The sequence below is a fragment of the Notechis scutatus genome, chromosome 2, assembly GCF_049901735.1.
Source record: "Notechis scutatus isolate UNSWTSFEM ecotype Mainland chromosome 2, rNotScu1.2, whole genome shotgun sequence".
Classification (NCBI taxonomy): Eukaryota; Metazoa; Chordata; class Lepidosauria; order Squamata; family Elapidae; genus Notechis; species Notechis scutatus.
The window spans coordinates 208746273-208769430 of NC_142010.1; the positions used below are offsets into that span (position 1 = coordinate 208746273).

Consider the following 23158-nt stretch of genomic DNA (forward strand, 5'->3'; position numbering starts at 1 on the left):
AGACTTAAGCAAGAAATTGAAAAAAAATCCACTTTGACATTAATAGGCATCTAAGCTGAAAATAAAAGTCAAAGGGATTATAAAGTTTTCTGGACATTTAAAAGTTTTTAAAAGCAGGAAAGGAGGAAAAAAAGAATAAAAGGGCAGGATCTGGAAAAATGGAGGAGACTGCCTGGAATTAAGGAATGGAACTTTAATTAAAAGGAATTTACAGTGAAATTTTAACAAGATTCCTCAAAGATACATTTTAATTGAAACCTGGTAACAAAATAATAGAACCCCAGGAAGAGAAAGTAGAAAAAAAGAAGCAAGTAGAAACAGCCTTGGATTACTTGGATTATTTGGTGATTTTTGGTTTTTGCATCTAGATGATTAAAATTAACTGGGTGGTTGTTTAAAAGTTTTTAAAATGGTATCACTCTTAGAAGAACTGAAAACGGAACTTAAAAAATGGAAAGAAGATGCACAAGAAGGGAGAAGTTCTTTTGGCTTCATGTTTCAATTCTTAGAAATGGTGATCTGGAACTATGAGAAGCAACAAGAAACGCTTGCAGAACAAGAAGATTGGGACAAAGAAGAAGCCATCTTTCATGATCAAATAATTTTAAGTGGGGGGGGGAGAAAAGGGGGGAAAGAGAGTGAAAGGTTTAAGACTAGAAAAAACAACCAAAAAGAAGAACAATTTGAAAGATAAGTATAATATTAGAAAGCAACAGAAGAGGGGATTACAGATGAGAGAGTTAGAAGTAGAGAGACGAGGGGTAAAAGGGGAGGGAGAAGAAGAGGGGGAAGAAAGCAAGGAAAAGAAGTTGTAAAAGACAGAAACAAGAAATGGAGAAACAGAGAAAAGATATAAGGATTGTAACCATAAGCTTGTTTAGAGATAATGGGTGAAAATTTAATTGCAAAAGGGATTCTGCAAAGGTACATAAGATAGCATTGTTATATTACAAATAGAAATAATTTTAGAAAATATGATGATGGATAAAATATTTACTGTAATGTAGTGGGATGTTTGTTAATAAATAAATGAATTAAAATGATTGAGAGAATTAAAAGGGAACATTTTTAATTATTAGTAATGATTTATAAAAATATAAGTGAGAAATATGGAAAAAAAAGAATTAACTATGGAAAGTTTATAAGTATGATATTTAATTGAAAAGAAATGTTAAAGATGTTAAGATTTTAATGCATATTAATGATAGAATTGAATTGGAATGGAATGTGTGTTTTATTTACATTATATATATATATATATATATATATATATATGTTTTCTTAAGTTTTCGCGGGTACTTACATGTATGGTGTTCGGCTTGGTTCGGGTATTTTCCCACGTCATTGTAGTTGTTCTTTTAAAGTTGTAGCAACGTTTCAGCAGAATCTCATCTGCCATCATCAGGCTTCTGTATTGTGTCCGTCTGTGAGTCAGACTTTTACAGTGGTTTCAGATTTGAATTTGGGGCAGCCTATTGCTGTGCCAGAATGGTTTTCTTCTTCATCCTGATTGGTTGGGAGTCTTGGTCTGTGTTTATTGGTCTCGGAGTTTGCTGTGTTCTGCTTGATTGGTGTCTCTAATATCTTCTGTCTGTTTTTTGGCTCTTTTTGTATCTTGATTGGCTGGCAGCATTGTGTTACTTTATTGGAGGCCTTTAGTGCAGCTTGGCTTCGGGTAAATGGACGGCTATCATTAGTTAGGAAGCTGGGTTTCATCTGGGTGCCTGGTTGGGATGTGTTTGAGCTGGAGGTATCAGGGGGATCTGTTTGTGCCCAGGTGTTTGCCTGGCTTGTGGTGTGGAGATTTTTTTGTTTGTGAGTGCAGGCTTCCAAATGATTGACAGCCTGGTGGAATCATCTCTTCTATTCATGCTTTCTGGTCTTTTTCAATCTCTATGGCTTCTCTGATGATTCTGTGATTAGGGTTTTCTATAGTGGCCAGGGTTTTGGTGCCATTGAAGTTGATGCTATGACCTGTGGCTTCCATGTGTTGGACTAGTGAGGAAGTGTGTTCCAGCTTTTTGACTGCATTTTTGTGTTCATCCAGGCGGGTGCTTATTCTTCTATTGGTCTGTCCAATGTATGTGGCCGGGCATGATGCACAGGGGACTTCGTATATGCCTTGGTTTTCCAGGTCAATTTTATCTTTGGGGTTGCTAAGGATGGCTGCTATTTTTCTGTCTGTTTTGAAGGCAGTCCTGATGTGATGTCTGTGTAGTACCTTACTAATTTTGTCTGTAGTACCTCTTATGTAGGGCAGGACAGCTGTTCCATAGGTCTGTTCATCTTCTGGATCTCTATTATGTTTCAGTGTGTTTTTGTGGATCAAGCTGGTGATTTTGCTTTTGTGGAAGCCGTTGGCTGTCAGTACTTTAGTCAGGGTGCATAGTTCAGTCTTAATGTGTGTCTTGTCTGCCAGGCGTTTGGTTCTGGTAATTAGTGTTTTGGCCACGGAGTTTATCTGTGCTGGGTGGTGGTGGGATTGGGCGTTGAGGTAGCGGTTGGTGTGGGTTTTCTTCTGGTATATGGTGTGTCCTAGTGTGCCATCTGTTTTTTTGTAGATTAGTACATCTAGGAATGGTAGTTGTTTGTTTGTTTCTGTTTCCATGGTGAACTTGATTTTGGGGTGTGCGCTGTTTAGGTGTGTTAGGAAATTGTTTAGGTTTTCTTGTCCATGGGGCCAAATCACGAATGTGTCATCGATGTATCTTAACCATAGTTTGGGTTTGAGGATGGCATTGGCCAGGGCTCTGGATTCGAATTCTTCCATGAACAGGTTTGCAATGACAGGTGACAGTGGTGATCCCATGGGAGCTCCTTCTATTTGTTTGTATCTTTGTCCTTTGTATATGAAATATGTGTTGGTTAAGCAGTGTTCTGTTAGTTCCATGAGGTGTTTAGCTGGTTGGTATTTATTTTTGATGATTTCAAGGGTCTCTTTTATCGGGACTTGAGTGAATAGTGAAACCACGTCAAAACTTACAAGCAGATCTTCTTGCTCCACGTGTAGATCTTTGATCATTTCCAAGAAGTGGTATGAGTTTTTACATGAGAAGCTGCTGTTTCAGCATGGGGCTGTAGCTCTTTTGCTAGGTGTTTAGCTAGGTTTTGTAGTGGTGCTCCTCTGGAGCTGACTATGGGTCTGAGAGGTATGCCTTCTTTGTGTATTTTTGGGAGGCCATATAGTTTGGGGCATCTGGAAGATTTCTCTCTGGGTATGATCGCGTGTTGGATCTCTTTGCTTATGTGGCTGGTTATAATTTTCTTCTTGGTTAATTTTTCCAGATATGTGGTTGGGTCTGTGTTTATGGGTTTGTATGTGGAGTCTTGGAGTAGGTCTGTCAATTTTGTTTCGTAGTCTTTTCTGTCCATTACTACAGTGGCATTCCCTTTGTCTGCTGGGAGGATGATTATGCTGCTATCTCTTTTCAGGGTTTGTAGTGCTTTGATTTCATTTTTCTGTAAGTTGCTTTTTGGTGGTTTGCTTGTGCATAAGATGTTGGTAACTTGGTGTCTTATTTTATCAGCTTCATCTGTATTTAATTTAGTTAGGCTGGATTCTACTGCACATATGATGGATTCTGTGGGGATTTTTGGGGTGCTATAGCATAATTGAATCCTTTGGTTAGGACATCTGTTTCTGTTTTGGTGAGTTCTCTGTTGGAAACGTTGTGCACTAATTGTTTCAGGTGTTGTTGTGAGTTGTTGGGGTTTTCTTGTCATGTTCTAATTTCTTTAGTTTTTTCAATAATTTTTCTTGTTTGTAAATGCCTTCAGAATCAGCTCTCCAAGTTGTAAGTTGTTTTATCTTGTCCCAAAGTAGAGGGTGGATTTTGCTGCTCAGTTCCAGGTGTAGTGCTAGCAAATCTTTGTTTAACTGATCTAATCGGAATCTCTTATTGTGGAGCTCGCCTTAGTAAAGCCATTTCAGTTCTATATATATATATATATATATATATATATATATATATATATATATATATATATATATATATATATATATATATATATATTTTTTTAAGAATATAGTCTCTATTTTAAGAATGTACCAAGCAGAACTCGATTTGAAGTTATGTATTATATTGAATGCTTAAAGGTATACATTGAAGCTTAAATAAGAGTTTGAATGGATAAAATTAAAGGATATAAAGGTGTCATACTCTAATTGGTAACTACAGGGAAAAAATTGCTTAATAAGAAAAGATAATGTGAAATTGAAACAGGACAGACAAAAGTATAAATATAATGATTTGAATTGAGATGAGATAATTAAAACAAAGTTGAGAAAATTAAAAGAGGGGAAAAACTACGTAGAAAATATAAAATGGTAATAAGATATGGAATAGAATATAAAAATGAGCATGAAATTGAGTTTTGTGTCTGTATGAAGAAGTGATAACCTGGGACCATGCTATTTTCAAAAAAAAATGTTTTATTTGTATTTTGTTTTTGTGAAAACCCAAATAAAATTTTCAAAAAAAAAAAGGGTAATAAAATCAAGTCCAGTCACATTGTGAACCACTTTATGGCCGTCATGATTTAAAACCATAATTCCGGGGTTCAATTATGGTCATAACTTTGAACTTGAGGACTACCTGTATTGTAGTTTTAAAGTAGTATTTTCCTTCTCTTCAAATTCTGCTGCGGGCACCATAAATGACATCTTGCTGATGAGAACGGAAATGACAAGGTCAAGGGCTGGAATGTGCCTTGCTTCCATGGCCCATTTTAAGTCATGCCCATTCCAATCCAGGAAACCTTGTCACTCAAGTAGGTTATTACATTCTTTGACCAGCACAAGCAATGTATCCATGAGTGCTCTGTGAGTGCTTTTAGCAGACAGTAAATAAAATTGAAGACAAAATTAAATTAAACTACATTTATAAAACAACCTGACTAGAATTCTTGAGTCCAAAAGGAACAATCTATATCTAGGTATAAAATACTGTTATAAAAAATAACAATAGGAAACAGAGAGCAACACAAGCCAAAATCCTTACTTTAAGATCGGAGATTTATTGTTTCTAATAATTTGGAACATAAGAAATGAATAGTTATAAAAGATATAATAGCAGTAATACACTTGTATTAATACACTTGCAATGGGGTCCAATGATATACAGCAAGTCCTGCAAGGACTGCCATAAATCAAAGGGTCCCGAGCTTATCTCCAACCCTATCCTTTATACTTTTCTTCTAACCACATACACACTTCACAACTTCATTAACTGTTACTTTCCTTAAACACCTGTGTACATTACTTTCAGTTACTTTCCTCATTTCCAACAGTTTCATTCTTTCTGTTTTAAACTTATCCATCCAAGTGCATACTTTACAAAAAATATGTTTTCACAGTTAGCAACAGCTCAGCAGGATTACAAATAGTTCTGGTATATTTTGAAACCATCCTAGCTGAAAACTTTGGTTCATCTCTCTTTCTTCTGGGGCCTGCTATCATCCAGAGGACTTATTGAATCTAATAGATCAATAAGCTATATCCTTGATTCTCACAGTACTATTTCACATTATATTTAATCATCTAAAACAGGTGTGTCAAACTGGTGACCTGTAGGCCGGTTGTGTCATGAGCAGGCCATGCCCACCCCAGCTTTGTGAATGGAAAAAACATTGTGAAACATCACGTGACAGCAATGTGACGCGGCACGTTTGACACCCCTGATCTAAAACATCATAAAACATCTTAGATATAAAGGTACTTTTTGTACCTTTACATATTATCACATTTTACTTAAATTGTAGATACTATACATTTTTGGTCTATGGAGATTTTCAGTCATCCAGGTCATGGTTGCCCCAAAGGTGCTTTTTCAAAAAGCAGCCGGACTTTCTTTGTTTTTCCTTTCTTCTGTTCCAAAGAAGCTTCTTGGATGAGAAGCGATACATCTTCAAGGAAAAACAAAGAAAGTCTGATTGCCTTTTGAAAAAGCACCTTTGGGACAACCATGACCTGGATGACTGAGAATTCCATGGAAGTATAGTATCTAAAATTTAAGTAAAATGTGGTAATATGTAAAGTTACAGAAAGGATAATATCTGAGGTTACATAGAATATGTCTGTCTAGTAGGAACCTGGCCCATAAAGGACCAACAGATCTTCCATGCTGCTATACAAAACCTAACCACATGTGCCAGAGATGATATTCAGCAGGTTCTGACCAGTTCTGGAGAATTGGTAGTGGAAATTGTGAGTAGTTTGGAGAACCGGCAAATATCACCTCTGACTGGAGATTTTACAGTATCCTTCCCCTGCCACGCCCACCAAGTCACGCCCACAGAACCGGTAGTGAAAAAAATTGAATCCCACCACTGACGTGCTATCATAAAAGGCAGTTCATGGGTGTCAAACTCGCCACATCAGGTTGCCTTCATGTGACGTCTTATAACGTTTTTTTCCCTTCGCGGACCTGGGGTGGGCATGGCCTGCACGTGACACATCCGGCCCATGGGCCCCCAGTTTAACACCCCTAAGGTATGAGCAACATCTCAGCATGAGCAGCCAGGATAACTGCTAATCAGAGGGAGGGTAAATTTGGTTCAAGTGTCTCTGTAAAAGGAGCAATGAAGAACATCTTCTGTGGTTTCCACCTCTCCAGAATCACACAGGCAGAGCCTTTTCAGCCGATCATACTTGTTTTTTTTTTTTTAAAAAAAAGTTTTCCATCCACCACTTCAGAGGGGAGCAGTGCCTTTCAGTTACTGAGTGTTGCCCTTTGGGCAATCAGAAAGACCCTGCTGTCATGAAAGCATTTGCCCATGTGCTGCCTAGCCAGACATTATGCATGCTCCATACATGGGTTTACTGCTTCAACCAACTTTTAAACCCAATATTACCTGTCTCTTAAACAAGCATTAGAACTGCCATTGTGAAAATGAAGGGATGCCTTGATTGATTGAAATCAGGAATGAGAGCCAGGTTCTGCTAGTTGTTTGTTGCTGATTCTATACAAATAAGCATATTCCAAATTTTCTGATGCTATCTATTACCAACAAAGGGGTTGCACAGTGTTACTTTCTAGTGATTTTTTTTTACTGTATAAGAGCACCATTTTCCATATACCTGTGACATTTTACAAATTCCACTGGCTACTTATGGGTGCTACCAGTACTGACATACCATTGCAATAGGTAACAATTCACAGGTGTAGCGAAGTGCACCCAGCTGCTTCTGCCATTCCTTTACAGCACATATTGATCATTTATCTTCAATTCTCTCTGCATCCAATTAATGCACTGCATACATAGAGGCAAAGTACAAGATGAAGCAAAGAAGGAATTCCCTTCTACTTCAATACATATCTCTTTGCTGTGTGTGTAACCTGCATCTGATCTGTTTTCTGGATGTGGGTTTCCAAAAAAGTACCACATGTGTATAAAATAACTACCCCAGTACAGGCATTCCTCAACTTACAACTGTTCATTTAGTGACCGAAGTTACAGCAGCACTGAACATTTATGACCATTTTTCACACTTACAACCATTGCAGCATCCCTATGGTCGCGTGATTGCAAAATTCAGACACTTTGCAACTGACTCCTATTTATTTATGAGTCAGTTGCATATATTTATGACAGTTGTAGTGTCCAGGGATCATATAATCACCTTTTGCGACCTTCTAACAAACAAAGTCAATGGAGAAATCTCGATTCACTGAACAACAGTGTTACTAATTTAACAACTGCAGTGATTCACTTAACAACTGTGCCAAGGAAGGTCGTAAAATGGGCCCAAACTCACTTAACAGTCTTGCTTAGCAACTGAAATTTTAGGCTCAGCTGTGGTCTTAAGTAGAGGACTACCTGTACTTTTTAGAAGAGTGTTAAAAGAGTCTGTTCAAAATTAGCCCAAGTAACAGTTCAACTGTACAGATGTCTATGCTCACAATCTGTCATTCAGACAACTTGAAAAGTGACTAAAAGCTTTGTCTTAAGTGCTTTTCCATAGTTGTCCAAATCCCATCACATTACCTATTAAGCACAGCAATTGTGGTGATGTTTCTGACTGACTGACGGGTTCCACTGGCTGGGAAAAGAAATGTAGCTGAAGGCTCTGTCAATTGGCACCCATAAATTGCTCCTTAAAACTTTGAAGTTATATCCAGTCCCCAGCCTCATTGCTGTGGCCAAATAGTGTTTAACCATCAGGGCAGTGCAAAGTGTGCCAAGTACTTCCTGCCAGCTCTCTCTAGGGGACAGAAATGCATATTAATAGGTTGAAAGATCTGATGCCAGATCATTTAAATTTGGCTGCTTGCCTCAGTAATTAATGCAGTATTTCTGCTGTCCCTAACCTATGCATTTGCAAATATTTTTTAAAAATCTGCCAAATCCTTTACATCCAGTTTGGAAAGAAAACTATAACCACAACTTTGTTGCTTTCTCCTGTGAAGTTGATTTGATGTCCACACTGACTGATGAGTTCCATCTAGTCATCTGGTCCTAACTTTCTTGGTCTGTCTCTTTCCTATGGCTTCTCCTGACTTTGGTTAATTTTCTGACTGGTTCTCACCCTTCTAGGTTGATATTTTAATATATTCATTGCATTTTTGGATTTTGCTTTTAATATTTATGTTTACACTTCCATAAGTCTCTATTGGAGTAACCAACTGGAATTTTGAGGAGCTTGTTATTTTTATTTTTTTACTCTTATTTTTTAAAAATCAGCATTAGGTTAAAGAAAGGTAATGAATAATTATTACAGAACTCCATATTCCAGAAAACAGTACAAATTGAGTAAGAACTGCAACTTAGAAACTGATTGGATTATTGTTGTGATTGTTGATATGTGAATAGCATATTTGACTCAATTTCTTTAATTTCTGTAATTTCATGCTATATATAACCAAGTCCATCTTATTTAAGTGACAGGGAGGTAGAATTATATATTTCATTTGGTGGAGGGGAGGTTTTCACATGATGGAGACAAATAAAGAGATGATGATGATGATGCAAAGCAGTATAATGACATCTTCACTCAAGTATGGAAATATCCTGAATTTGTATCAATAAAATAACAAACAACAAGAAATGTTTCCACATCAAAGCTGCTTTCTTCTTTTTTAAAAAAAGAAAGGGGGGGTTCTAGGAAATCTTTACCTTACAGTATAGCTCATATCACTTAATTTGAATGCAAAAGAAAGTCCCACCATATTTATAGGACTCACTGAATTGGGATGATTGCCAATTTATCTATTTTGGGTTAAAAAAATATCCAGCAAAAACGTGCTTGAAGAAAGCATGCATCCAGCATCCTCAGCCATACATTGTTCTGCTGGTACCCAATAGCCCAGGGGTCGCCAACCTTTTGGACCTCAGGGACCACCAAACTCATAGTTTTAAGTCCTGCTGACCAGAGACTCTGGGAAAATCCCCCAAAAAGTCTGCAGAAAAATCCCCCACCCCTTTTTCCTACCAATCAATCGTTCTTTATTTGGGATCACAGGATACTGTCTCCAGTTCCATTCTTGGGGGGGGGGGTTTGAGAGAGGGACTTTTGGCTTCATGAAAGGAAAGTAGCAGAAGCAGCAGAAGTCTGCCCGAAATGAGTCTTTGTGAACCTTGTCACACCGGCGCAGCCTCTTGGAGCAGGATGCCTTGCAGGGTCCCAAAGAGTCATTTCTGGCAGAGTTTGGGGGAGAGAAAGAAAGACTTTTGCTGCTTTCCTTGCATGCAGCCAAAAGCAGAAGAAGAAAGAAGTGGCAAGAAGCAGCCCGGTGGTCAGGCCAGGCACGTGGGGCAAGTTCCCCCCCTCCCCTCACTACCTCGTGTTGTTCGCAATGCAAGCAACGCAAGCCTTGTGTTCCCACGGGCCATGCGGGCGGCACATCCATGTGTTCCTGAGCAGCCTGGATTAATTGCTTTGGGGGGTGTTTTGGGGGTGACATTTCTCTGCAGACCACCAAAAAATTTTCACAGACCACCAGTGGTCCCCGGCTCACTGGTTGGCGACCACTGCAATATACCATGTTTGAGGAACATGGGAGATGAAGGTACACAAGAAAGAAGAGGGGGAATAAATATTTGTAATTGTGGCTTTTGTGAGGAAGAAGCCTTAGAGTGTTTGCAGCTATGAGAAATGGAGTGCCTTGTTCAGCTCTGTGGGAGGATCTGTGTTAGGCAGGCATAGCAATACGGCTGGTCTCTCTGTCCAGTGAAAGTGAATAGAGCCAATGTTATGAAAGTGTCACATAATACTTATCATTGTTTGATTTACTATTTAGATATGGACATGCATTGGTAATGGCTGGAAATATAGCATTTATATTTGGGGGCTGCTCCTTTTATAATACTTCTGTAAGTACCAGTTTTCTTTGTTATCTCTTGTTAATTTGATCACTATTTGACATCAGTTCTCAAGCTGTGATAAATTGCATGCCTCATCCACTTTTTACTGTTGGATAAAATCTTCTCTCTCCTGTCACTGAGCTTAAGAATCACAACATTCTGGTTATTATCTATTAATATCTCATAGATATGATGCTGCTTCTGTCTAGACAATTGTTTGGCTATTATTTCTAATGCAACTCCCTCAAGAGAGTTAAACTACACTTTAATTTTAAAATCTTTCCTTGTCTAGATGACAGTATTGATGGCCTTTGAATAAAACAAGCTCAGTCTCTTTCTCTTTTTTTTTTTCAGGATGATCAACCAACATATTTCAATGACTTCTACATGTTGACAAGTGAGATACTATTCATCTTTTCTAGCAGGCAGCATGTTCAGGAGTTTATTTCTCTCTTTGGAGTTACACATCTTTCACTGTAATAGAGCAGTTATTTGTAATACAGAAAAAGGGTTATCATTATGAAATAGTGGAATTTTAATTCTAAACAATAGAAGACGGAATAGTTTGCAAGTAATGCCAGTATTTCTCCTATACACATTCCTAATATAAAAATTGTCCAAAAATACATCATGTGTCTTTAGACTATGTCTTCTGCAGGTTTTTGGGTGGGAGGGGACTTGATTTAGTACAATCAAGAACTTGGTTCTTGACTCATATTAGTTCAATAACTTGTTCCTTGACTCACATTGTTTTAACCAAGATTTTTTGAATAAACGTCCAAAGCATGGATTAATATACATCATGCTCAACCATAAACTATGGTTTGTAAATATAATGTCTAGTTTCATGCAGCATGTTAGGAGTCAATTGATACACAAATTAAATGAATAAATGCCAAGCTTAGACTAATTAAAACACATTATGCTTTAAAGCAATTGAATTCATACATTGTGCCATTTGTGTCATAGCAATGCGTTGCAGTTTTTGTCATTTTAATGAAAGGTGGAGCCTGCAGATGCCTCTGTATTCTTTCTGAAGCATCCATCAGTTTCTTTGGAAATCAGATAACTTTCTTCTATAAATAAGAATAGTCAGCCTTTTCATATACTGCAATATAAAAATGTGGATTTTTACAAATGAAACATTTACTCTTGCTTTCCTTAGAGGGAAATAACTGTGTGAACTTGCATCACAATCTTTTCTTTAAATTTGGAAATCTTATTTAAATACTAGCACTTTTTGTTGGTGTATACACCTCCACCTGTATAAATATATAATCATGTATTTAATGATGATGACGGTAATCTCATATATCTCCTAATTTTTAGTTACTCTAACTGATTTGACATGGGAAAGGATACCACAGGATGGTCACATTCCCTGCCCACGACAAGGGCATTCACTTAGGTAAGTAAGCAATTCAGAAAAAGAAAAAATATCCATCATTTCTTGGTACTGAGATATAAAAATAAACTAGATTATTTCACAAGATCAAAATAAAGGAGATTAGCAATATGTGCCCTTTTTCAGATGTAAACGGAGTTTTATACATTCTGAGTTTCATACAAGTATTCTAATAGCACAGAAAATCAGAAATCTTACTTTATATTGCTTCTGATTTAGTACTTTCTATTTAGGTACTGGCCATATATGCAGAAGGAGACCATCTTAGCCACACCTGGTTTAAAACACCAAAGAGCTAGAAAAAAGTAGGTGGCAATTAAGTAGGCCACCTGTTGTTGTTACATGAAAATTTTCCAGCACATTGAGGGCACTGCATTGCAGAAGGCTATCCTGCAGCATTGGTTTCATGCAATTTGAGTTCAGCGTAAAAGGAAAGCACAAATACTTTCTACAAAAGTACTACTGAAGCTAAAATGAATTCAATTATAGGTAAACATAAATAAATTCCAAGATGTTTCATTGTATTATCCATTCATTCGTACTGCCCCAAATAGTTTATCTCAGCTAATTAGTTCTTGGTAAGGAATCCATTTGGTGCAATATAAACCAAAGAGTTTGTATTGCACCAAATAGTTTATCTCGGCTGATAAACAAGATAAACTTAACTCTCAGTTTATCTCAGTTCTTAGTAAGGAATCCATATTTATGATTGTGCATGGATATCCATCCTTCACTGTCATCCATAACAGTACAATTTTAATACAATTTCCCATATAGGGAAAGCTCTTGTGGATTTCAGCTATGGGCATTGTACTGTCTCTGTGCTCAAGCTGGGAATAACAAAACTGCATTCTAATACCCCTAGTAGCCAGATTTTGTGTCAGATTGACTTCAAATCCCATTATCTTCAGGCAGCATGAAGGCTATGAAATTCTAAAGGCCATTGGCTTGATATTGTCTACGTAGTTTCTCTCCTATTATAATCAAGGAGAGAGGCAACTTAGAACTAAGGAGAAATCTCCTGACAGAGCAATTAACCAGAAGTTGTGAATGCTCCAACACTAGAAGTTTTTAAGAAGGGATTGAACAACTATTTGTCTGAAATGTATAGGGTTTCCTGCCTGAGCAGGAGATTAGACTAGAAGACCTTCAAGGTACCTTCCAACTCTGTTATCCGATTCAATTCATTTTTTTCAGCATTCAAATATGTAAAAATAAAAGCAAAAAATGCTAGTTACTGAATGGTCAGAAAACCCATAATCAATTTTGGTCTAAGTTAATTTCAATTGAATCTTGGGTGCAGGGAGTTGAAATGGAACCTATTCAAGCTTTCTCCAGAGTAATGCCATTATGATAAATGGAGCTTGTTATTTGGTAAAGAGAACAAGGTATATTAGATTATAATAAAATCGTTACTTGTTTGCTCTAATTGATTCATCTTACAGTGAATATGTCAATATTGGCATGTAGTGAAAATGAACTATTTCTTTAGAAGCTTCATGGAGCTTTTTTCCTCTACAAAAGCCCATTATGGATAAAATGGCTAGAGTATATCTTATTTCATGTGAATGTTTGAAAACATATCTTATTTGGCTTAGGAAATATTTAACATCTAGATCCTGGAGTTGTTATTCTCCACTTATGAATTTATTAGGGAGTATATGGATTTCCAAACATCATGCATTTCTTTGCCAACTCTAGTATGGCAAAACCAAGAATGATCAAAGGTCTACAAAGCTGTATGACACGGGTGTCAAGCTCGCCATGTCATGTTGCCATCACGTGATGTTTTGCAATGTTTTTTTCCCTTCACAGAACTGGGGTGGGTGTGGCCTGCGCATGATGCATCTGGCTTATGGGCCGCCAGCTTGACACCCCTGCTGTGAGATAAGCCATATGAGGAATTTCATGTCCCACCCATCCCTCCAAATGAACTAGAAAAAAACAGTGGATATGGATTTGTATTTTTGATAGAGAAATTTAAAAATACCTAGGAAGGTATACTTAGAAATAACAATAAGCTGACCACTCCATTAAACACTGGTTGGCTTACACAATTATAAAATGTCCAATGACCTCTGGGGAATATTTCCATTATTAGATATGGCTATATAGATTTCTATAGGTAGTTCCACATGACAAACACCATAAGTTGTCCATGTTCAGATGGTCTCTGTAATGCTCATATCACTACAAGCCTTTCCTGAACAGGTGATTGTGGTGTGGCATAGATCAAATTGCCTGGAACTGATACTGCTGAACATAAACTTTTCTTTTGCTAAGGTGTTACACATTAAATGCTTCAAACCACCACAAAAGATCAGAAAGTAATTTTCATGTGTAATTCATCCCTGTTCCTTACCTCCAATTTTATTATTCTGCTTCCATTTGGCCTGTTTCTTTCAATACACAAGGATAGCTTTATACTTTAGAAAATGTGTGAGGGTGAGGTGAGATAGTATACAATTTAACATATTTACCCACTTTCTCAAGAGATAAATATTTCACTTCATCTGCAATAACAATATAGCTGTTTTCCAACTGCTTTCTTCATGTCATGTAATTCCTTATGGAATCAACCACCTTTTTTCCCTTAGTTTTTAAGAAAACATTCTCTTTGGGAACCCATTTACTGATCTAATTGTGGGGGGGGGGAATCTGTTACAGTTTATTTATGTATTGAATTGGCCACTTTTATTCATATATTCTGATTCTTCTGGAAGTCATCAAGACCATGCATGGGTGAACACACACCCAAACTATAAAAACACTATTTATAGAAATATAATCTGCACCAAAATAAAAAAACAGAATGTAGATTTGGGCCTCCTATGATCTACAAATGACCTGTAGCCCTCAGCTGGCTTCCATATAGCCCTTGTCCCCTCCCTGCTTCTCACCTGATTCCATTGCCTAGCAGATGAAGCTAGAAACAGCCTGGAAATACACCCATATTATCATAATTCTCAGTTCTTCCTAACATTCATTAGCTGGGCAGCTTTGGAGGCACATCATGGAATCTGGCCAGCACTCCTGATTGTTGAGGTCCAAAAAGCTTCTCCACTTCCAAATTAGATTATTGATATAACTGTGTGATGAAAAATATTACAGGTTAGCAATACTTTTTTAGGAACCAAGGGTATATTTTTCTACAGAAAATTCTAACCATGGGGCGGGGAGAAGTTTTATGGATGACTTTAACATTTCAACTTTGCTTTATAGTGTAGTAAAAGGCAAGATATATTTATTTGGAGGTTGTTCAAGCCAGAATGCTGAGTATTGCCTTCCAGGAGTCTATGTTTTTGATCTTGGTGAGTAAAAACATAAATTTCCCAGGATTTATAGTTCATTTAGTTAATGGCTAGTCAGAAGAATTCTTGCTCATGTTTTGTAAAAAAAAAACACAACCATTTCTTATCCTAATACATTATTACTTAGAATCAGCAATGACAATTCAACAGGGTGGCTTCTGATGATCCCATCCATTTTATAAAACTAGTCTTTGCTACATGTCTATAGCATCCCTATAGGTAATGATTCTTTGTCGAATGGCCTGAACCTTTTAAAATTAAAACAGAAGTTTTAAACCAAAATCTGATTTCATATTGAGACCTGTTTCAAAACTTACAGTATCCCTCTTATTCTTTCTATTCATGGGAAATTGGAGCTCATTCTGCACAGATACATTACAGAGTGATTGAGCAAATGAAAGACGAATGCTCTTTGATTAGATCTATGACACAAAGCTTTGGAGCTTACTTTCTCATGTCACCTAGAGAGCTGAAAGGAATGTATCTCATTTAAAAACAACTCTCTTTTAGATATATCTTTGCTCCCTGAAGGTGATTTGACTCCAAGTTTAGATTCCCTACTGAGAACTTTTCAAATTAAAGGTTTACTCAGTTCTAAATGTAAATTCATAATCCACTGTACCTTAGATCCAACTTTAGCCTGATTTGTTCCAGAAAAGTAAATGCTTTAATCTTCTATGGGCCTCATGCAGGTCCTAATTTTGGCAATAGTTGTCAGACTTTGCAATGCAAATAAACACCTTTTGTGCCAAAAGCTACCTTTTGAGAAGCAAATATAGATTCTCTCAGAGCTCTTATACAACATTATATGTGTGGAGGTTTTGACAGAACTTTTTGAGGAGCTTCCACCATCCTAGTGATATTAAGGTATTTTGGAATTCAGCAAATGTAAACATTTCAGTCATAATGGACTATCCCTGATTAACAGCAGTTCTTGATCAGTTAGAAGAAGCAGAACAAACATAACCTGACAATTTGATAATTTGAACACAGGGCCTTCTCTAATAAAATGAAATTCAATGTAGAGAAAAGTAAAGTCTTATACTTAGGCAAGAAAAAACAAAAGTACTCATACAGATTAGGTGAAACCTGGATAAATAGCAGTAACTGTGAATGGGATCTTGGAATCCTAGTGGACAATCAATTAAATATGAGTTACCAGTGTGCAACAGAAGCCAAAAAAACTAATGCAATCCTAAATTACATTAACAGAGGGATTGAATCAAGATTACATGAGGTACTAGTACCATTCTATAAAGCCTTAGTAAGGCCACACCTAGAATACTGCATCTAGTTTTGGTCCCCAATCTATAAAAAAGATGTTGAGACTCTAGAAAGAGTACAGAGAAGAGCAACAAAGATGATTAGGGGACTGGAGGCTAAAACATATGAAGAACAGTTGCAAGAACTGAGCATGGCTAGTCCACGAGTGATATAATAGCAGTATAAGGACCATGAATGATATAATAGCAGTGTTCCAATATTTGAGAGACTCACAGAGAGGAGGGGGCCAATTTAGTTTCCAAAGCACCCAGAGGCCAGACAAGGAACAATGAAATTGATCAAGGAGAGATTCAACCTAGAAGTAAGGAGAAACTTTCTAACAGTGAGAATGATCAACTAATGGAACAGCTTGCCTTCAGAAGTTGTGGGTACTGAAGGCTTTCAAGAAGAGACTAGACAACTACTCATCAAAAATGGTATAAGGTCTCCTGCTTGAGTAAGGGGTTGGACTAGATGACCTACAAGATTCCTTCCTATCCTGTTATTCTGCATTCTGTATCTATACATTTTTATCTGTATTCCCATTCATTTGCAGCCTAGCCCATGAGTACACAGGTTCATGTCAGCTACAATTACAGAGTATTTCTCATTTAAACTGGCAATGACAAGTGGCAGTTAAAAGATGTATACAATCTGTTATTCTTCATCACTCATTATACTAGAAGTGAATCGGATGATCAATAGCAGATGGGAACAAAGTGACATTTGTCCACTCATGCTAATGTGGGTATATCTTCTTCCATCTGTTCTCTGATACCAGGTCCAGCCCAAGAACAACATAGAACAATCCAGCCAAAGTTCCCTTCTTTATTTGTTTACATCCAAGACTAAGCCCTTATTACTCTCACCCCAACATATATGTTCTGAGAGATTCTAGGGAGTGACTGTCCTAAATTTCTTCTTCTATTTCCTGTTCAGCTCTGGGTGGGGTTCCTCTTATCTCAGCCTCCTCTTTGAAATATGTTTTATTCTTCCTGGGAAACTTCACTGGAGTCAATCATACTAGCTCCCCATCCATAGACACCATTCCTCACATATGACAAGTTTCATTTGCCCTCATTCTGCTAAGGTGCAAGTCCCAGTAATGGAGCTTTAAATATTCTAACATTAAAATTATGTAATGGTGTATTGCATAACAGGCTGAAATAGCATAACACTGAAAAGACAGGGCTAATTCTTCTCCACTGTTTCCTCCCAAATAAAATATGGGAGAATCTGGAAGTCATAATCTGTTGTCTAAATTATAAAAACTAGGTAAAGACTAGACAAGACAGAACCACTTGTAAACATAGAATAAATGTATAATACATTACTGAACTTTTGCACACATGCTACTCTTTTCATATCTATAATAAAAACTACTCAGTGTCCTTGGAATGGCTGCAATTAGCTACTGAATACAGGGCTGGATTTCTGGAGAGAAGAGATTTATTGAGATGTCTGATGTAAATATTAATGCATGTAAAGAAAGAAGAGAAATTGTGCTGCTAGTGACTCAACATACTTCAAGATTGTCACTCACACACACACATACACACACACACCATTGCTTTAGTAATTATGCACTGTGCAAATATAATCACAATAGTATCTTTAAGCAAGAAGTCAGAGGCTATAGAGGCAGGATAGGCTTCCACAAGGGATCACAAAATGTCATGCTGGAGTAATTTTCTGTAGACCCAAGGAGGAGTGGATAATACTTTCATTCATCAATGGGGAGAGGCCCTCTAAAGCAAGGGTCTTCAAACTTGACAACTTTAAGACTTGTGGACTTCAACTCCCAGAATTCCTCCTCCAGTCATGTTAGCTCAGGAATTCTGGGAGTTGAAATTCCTCCTCCAGTCATGTTAGCTCAGGAATTCTGGAAGTTGAAGTTCACAAGTCTTAAATTTGCCGAGTTTGAAGACCCTTGCTCTAAAGGGAACAAGGAGATCAGGGCTTCTACTTTGAGGAGTTGCAGAACAAGATGGTATAATATATAGAGAGAGGGGGCAGACATGTAGATAATAGTCCCTGCAATGAATATCTGTGAATCATCAGAGAGTAATTATAAAATTTAATGTTGCTGAGTGTAGAACCTCAGAGTTCTTAATTGCTTTGTGATCCTCTTCATATTTTGTCTGGTAGCACTGCTTAACAGTATATCAGATTGCTCCTAATCCATAGTCTACCCCATGGGTATCAAACGCAATCATGTCACATAATGTATCATGACATATCATGACATTTTTTGCCTTTGCAGAGTGGGGTGAACGTGGCTTGTGTATGACACAGCCGGCCCACAGGCCACCAGTTTGACAGGCCTTGACTTTATACAGGTTTACATTATTGCACAGCAACTGGCATAATTTGGCAAGAAGAATATTCAACCAGTCATGATGAGGGAGGGAAGGAGGGAGGATGGATGGATGGATGGATGGATGAATGAATGGAAGGAAGGAAGGAAGGAAGGAAGGAAGGAAGGAAGGAAGGAAGGAAGGAAAGAAAGAAAGAAGGAAGGAAGTTCTTGTAATATAGTGTTGGAAGTTAAAAGGCCTCTGATCTACCAACACACAAACACTCTTTTAGCACCTCACTGGCTCCATTGGGGGGGCAGGGATCCCCTCAGGATAAAGGAAGATGCTCACAATAAATCCACACCTAGGGAGGGATCTATATATCTGAGGACAATCTTTCATTCCATATTTCATAAACACCTCAGGATCAAAGCCGAAGACAGGAACACCTCAATCTGCACAGGAAGGCCAATTACCTTTGGACCATGACTTTAGAACGAGCACATACACAAACCATGCCCCGCACCAAGTCCACACCAAGGACCAGTCCTGCTTATGAAACCAAGTCTCTCATTTTTGTGCAGCCAACCCCCCAAAACCAACCTCTTTTGCTTTTGGGAATAAATGAATCACCTTCTCTCACAGTATGTCTGGATTTCATTTTTGATTTGTTCTTGAGAGCTGGGATTTGTTCTTGCGCAACCCCAGCTCACAGAACCCCCCCAATTATTCTTCTAACAATAGTATTTACCTTTCTTTAAAATTACACCTTTCTGGTGTATTTGGGCTTCTTTTGTAAGTCCAGTGTTTCTGAATTATGTACTGTGATTAATAAATTATTAACACTGGCTTTCCAACTAAAGAATTCAGTGATCCGTTACAAATGCTACACTAAATAATGATTTAGCATTACATCCATGAACGGTGGCTATGCACACTTTCTTTGCCCCTTTCTCTGGCATAGCTTTGAGGAAGAAATTGGAAGTTACGCTTCTGCTTTTAATTAACTGGGAGGTTTTTTTCATCTTGTCCAAACTCATAGGGATTGTTCATTTTAAAGTAAAATTAGAGCAGCCTTCCCTAATCTTGTGGCCTGGCCTATACTATCTTACATTCCAAGTCAGCCTGATCATTATCCAATTTGGCCAACATTCAGAAAAAATAATAAGCTCCTGTTAAAAGGGGAAGACAATGTTTCCAAACTGTTTCCTGCCCAAAATTTATCTACATAACAATAGCATAAAGTTACATATGAAAGAGGCTATTTTTGTATGAGGACAATAACTGAATGTAGGGATGAGAGACTCTTTTCTCTATACAGTTAGGATCACAATACACATGAGCATGAATATATACTTTTTTTAAAAAATTAAAAGCTCATACATAACTTGGGGGATATTATTTTAAAACAGAATAGCAGTATAAGATATGAGGTGAAAATGCTTTTATGAAATGATCAGTGATTTCTTCACCTCCAATTTCTATTTCCACTGTGCATGATGATGGATAAATTTAATGTATTGCTTTTATTTAACTTGCATTTCATGTTGCAGATCAAGAAAACTATTTATGCTCACAGCATGTATATATGTTTACATATTTCATTCTAGCGTATGAAAGAATATGCTAGAAAAGTCCAGGCTTTAAGTAAAGAAAATTGGATATTACCTACAGTCTCAGAAACAGATCCATTGGATGGGATAAACTTAATCTATAACTGGAATTATGGATTGGGAGGGAACTGCTTATTGTGAAGTTCTACCAAGCAGGAACAATTCAACTCTTCCACTATTGCAGATCACCAGGATTCACCCTCTTATTTCTTAAGAAGCTGCAGGGAAGGTTGGGTTCACATAATCCACTTGGCTAAACTGTGGCTTCTTTGCTGTAATCACACAAGACCCTTATCCATGCATAAGATACCCATTGTTTTCTCAATTAACCCAGTTTTCTGAGTTTGGGTGACCCAATGAACCATAAGTTAAGTAAGCACAACATTCCAGAATAAAATGTAGTTGGTGAGATATCCGTTTAGTTTGTGGTGGAATATATTATGCAAATTCAACCAGTATAATTAATCTAAGGTTCACTGGGTCATGCAATCCTAGGCAATTGAATTAATTTAGTAAATTTATGGTTCAATTACTCATGAACCCAAACCCTGTATTTCACAACTAAAATTTCCAGTCAGATTATTTACAAGTAATTCCTGCACTGTTTATACATTGCAGCTCCAAAACACAAGGTACTTGAAGATGAAAATGAACTTCAATGTATTTTTCCTCTCTGTTAAGTAAATAAATGGCCACTATACCCCTAGATGCAACATGATAGATAGGTAGATGCTGCTTCTAAGGATGGGCCCTTTATGGTCCACCAACTGCATGTGTCTTTCAGGTTCTTTTGCAGCTCCAGAGCCATTTTAATGCCAAATTTCCACAGGATGGTTTTCTGTTGATAAGTGGTGGGGAATTAGTATTTAAAATGTAAAAAAAAAAGAAAAAGCTTGTTTAAATATTATTTAATGCTTTTTAAAAATATATAGAACTATTTGTATGGTGGTGGTGGTGGTGGAGGGGGAGGGGGAGGGGGAGGGGGAGGAGGGAGGGGGAGGATAGCTGAATGCAGGGCTCCTCTCCCCCCAATATTTTTATTCACTAGGCACAGTTTGAGAGCATGTGTATGTTATGAGTTTCATCATGGTACCATGGATGGTAGAGAGCACAAAGTGACATATGCAGTTATGTAACAAATCAGTCTAACTGGGCATAGAATCCCAAAATTTCTCCAAAGGAGTCCATAGTCCTATTGATGTCCATGAACATTATTTTAAGGATCCTGCTTTCAGAAATTCCTTCTCCTTCTCCTATTTTCTTCATACCTCCACATTCAGCAGTCCTGCTTTCTGTGGCACTGAAGAAAGAAATAATATATAATATGCCTGTCCAGAACATAGACATTCCCCAGGCCTCCTCATTGACACCGTTCATATAATAAATCAGCCAATCTTAATTTGCCTAGAGATGCAGAGGAAATGCTATCCATTCTTGTCGTTGACCCTTTGATACCTTCAAAATCTCAAAGGACTTCAGCAGGGGCATTTACAAGAGGGGAGGGGTGGGTAAACACATTCTTTTACAAAGCTTCAAAGGGGTAGTTCAGTCAAAGCATGGTTGAAGTGAAGCAGCCTTTCACTGATGCCTTAATTGAGAGTGCTGAATTAAAGAGCAGCTGTTTACCTAAAAAATACATTGTCAGTGAAAGGATCCAGCTTTTAAAACAGTAATTTTCAGAAGACATATGGGGAGGTAAAGAACAGTCTGCTCTGTAGCATTTCTTCCAGTGGTTGTATTCTGAGGAAAAAAGCAGAACAAGAAAGTGACTTTGCCCAAGCCAACTTCAAAATAAGAGAGTAATTTCCTTTTTTATTTCCTTTACCTTAAGATTCTCTAACCTGGCAGAAAATCACAACCAGTGGTCTTGCTCCTCAAACTCTTGAACACAGTTCAGCTGTAATAGGCGAAAACATCTTTGTGTATGGTGGCATGGAAAATGGTAAAGCAGTGGATGATCTCTATACATTCAATACAGGTAGGTGCAACTAAATCCTCACATGACAAAGTAGTTTGTTCTATGTCAGTTACTCCAGAATGCAGCATATGTTCATAAAACAAGTGCAGATAGAAATGCCAGTTTGGCCTAGTGGTTAAGGCACCAGGCTAGCAAGCAGGAGACCATGAGTTCGAGTCTCATCGTGGCCATGAAAGCCAGATGGGTGATTTTGGGCCAGTCACTCTGTCTCTCAGCCCAACTCACCTTACTAGGGTGCTGTTGTGGGAAAATAGGGGGAGGAAGGGTTTGGATATGTTTGCCATATTTGTAAAATTAATAAAAACAGATATAAATAATGTAAAAATACAAATAAATAAATATAATTAATATATAACCACTTGATTTCTTATTTCTGTCAACCTGTAGTACAGGTTAGTGTAGATCCCATTATTACTTGCTACTGTTTATAACTTGGCCCAAGAGTTTATCTTATAGCAAATGTGTTGCTCCATTTAATTAAATCCTACTTTATGCAGCCTAAAAATGAGTCTAGTTATATATTCCTATATATGCTATCAGCCAATCGTGTTAAATGTGCTCTACAACTATTTATAGGAAGCTATCAGGGAAATTTCTATGAGAAGTAGCTTTGTATGATTTTTACTCCCTATATCACATTTTCAAACACTTATAAATGTTTTACTATATTCCAGCACCCCTGTTCATTATTGCTCATAGCATCTTAGAACTATTCTTGTCATTCTAATATTTCATGTTGGCATTTAGTGTCTCACTGTTGGACTCCAGTGAAAACCTTTGCTTCAAACCCTGGTGCCAGGTAAGTAACTATTTTATTCTTCTTTCAGCCTTTTTTGTGTTAAACAAGGTAACTTAGTCTGGTGTTCTTTTATTATAGTTGTCAAATAAACTGTAAATGAAAATTTAAATCTATAAAGCAGAGGTGGACAATATTGTGTGATGTGAATCACACCTAATGTTTGGAGATTGCCTGATTCAAAAAAAGGCAG

The 23158-nt window shown here is 37.4% G+C and overlaps 2 protein-coding genes across 4 annotated transcripts in view; one reads left to right on the forward strand and one right to left on the reverse strand.

The window, feature by feature from the left end:
* LOC113416405 (solute carrier family 71 member 2-like) overlaps window positions 1-23158 on the reverse strand; it is a 151726-nt gene that overhangs the window by 54862 nt on the left and 73706 nt on the right. The gene's annotated exons all lie outside the window — the stretch shown is intronic.
* The window catches only part of LOC113416423 (kelch domain-containing protein 3-like), an 86252-nt gene that overhangs the window by 3157 nt on the left and 59937 nt on the right, over window positions 1-23158 (forward strand). For 2 of the 3 annotated variants that reach the window (XM_026674286.2, XM_087957948.1), the window contains exons 3-8: window positions 10239-10311; window positions 10657-10699; window positions 11632-11710; window positions 14930-15018; window positions 22023-22169; window positions 22917-22968. In XM_026674286.2, the coding sequence (XP_026530071.2) occupies window positions 10239-10311; window positions 10657-10699; window positions 11632-11710; window positions 14930-15018; window positions 22023-22169; window positions 22917-22968 (483 nt within the window). The remainder of the gene's footprint in view (window positions 1-10238; window positions 10312-10656; window positions 10700-11631; window positions 11711-14929; window positions 15019-22022; window positions 22170-22916; window positions 22969-23158) is intronic. The other variant, XM_087957949.1, reaches the window with a different exon arrangement.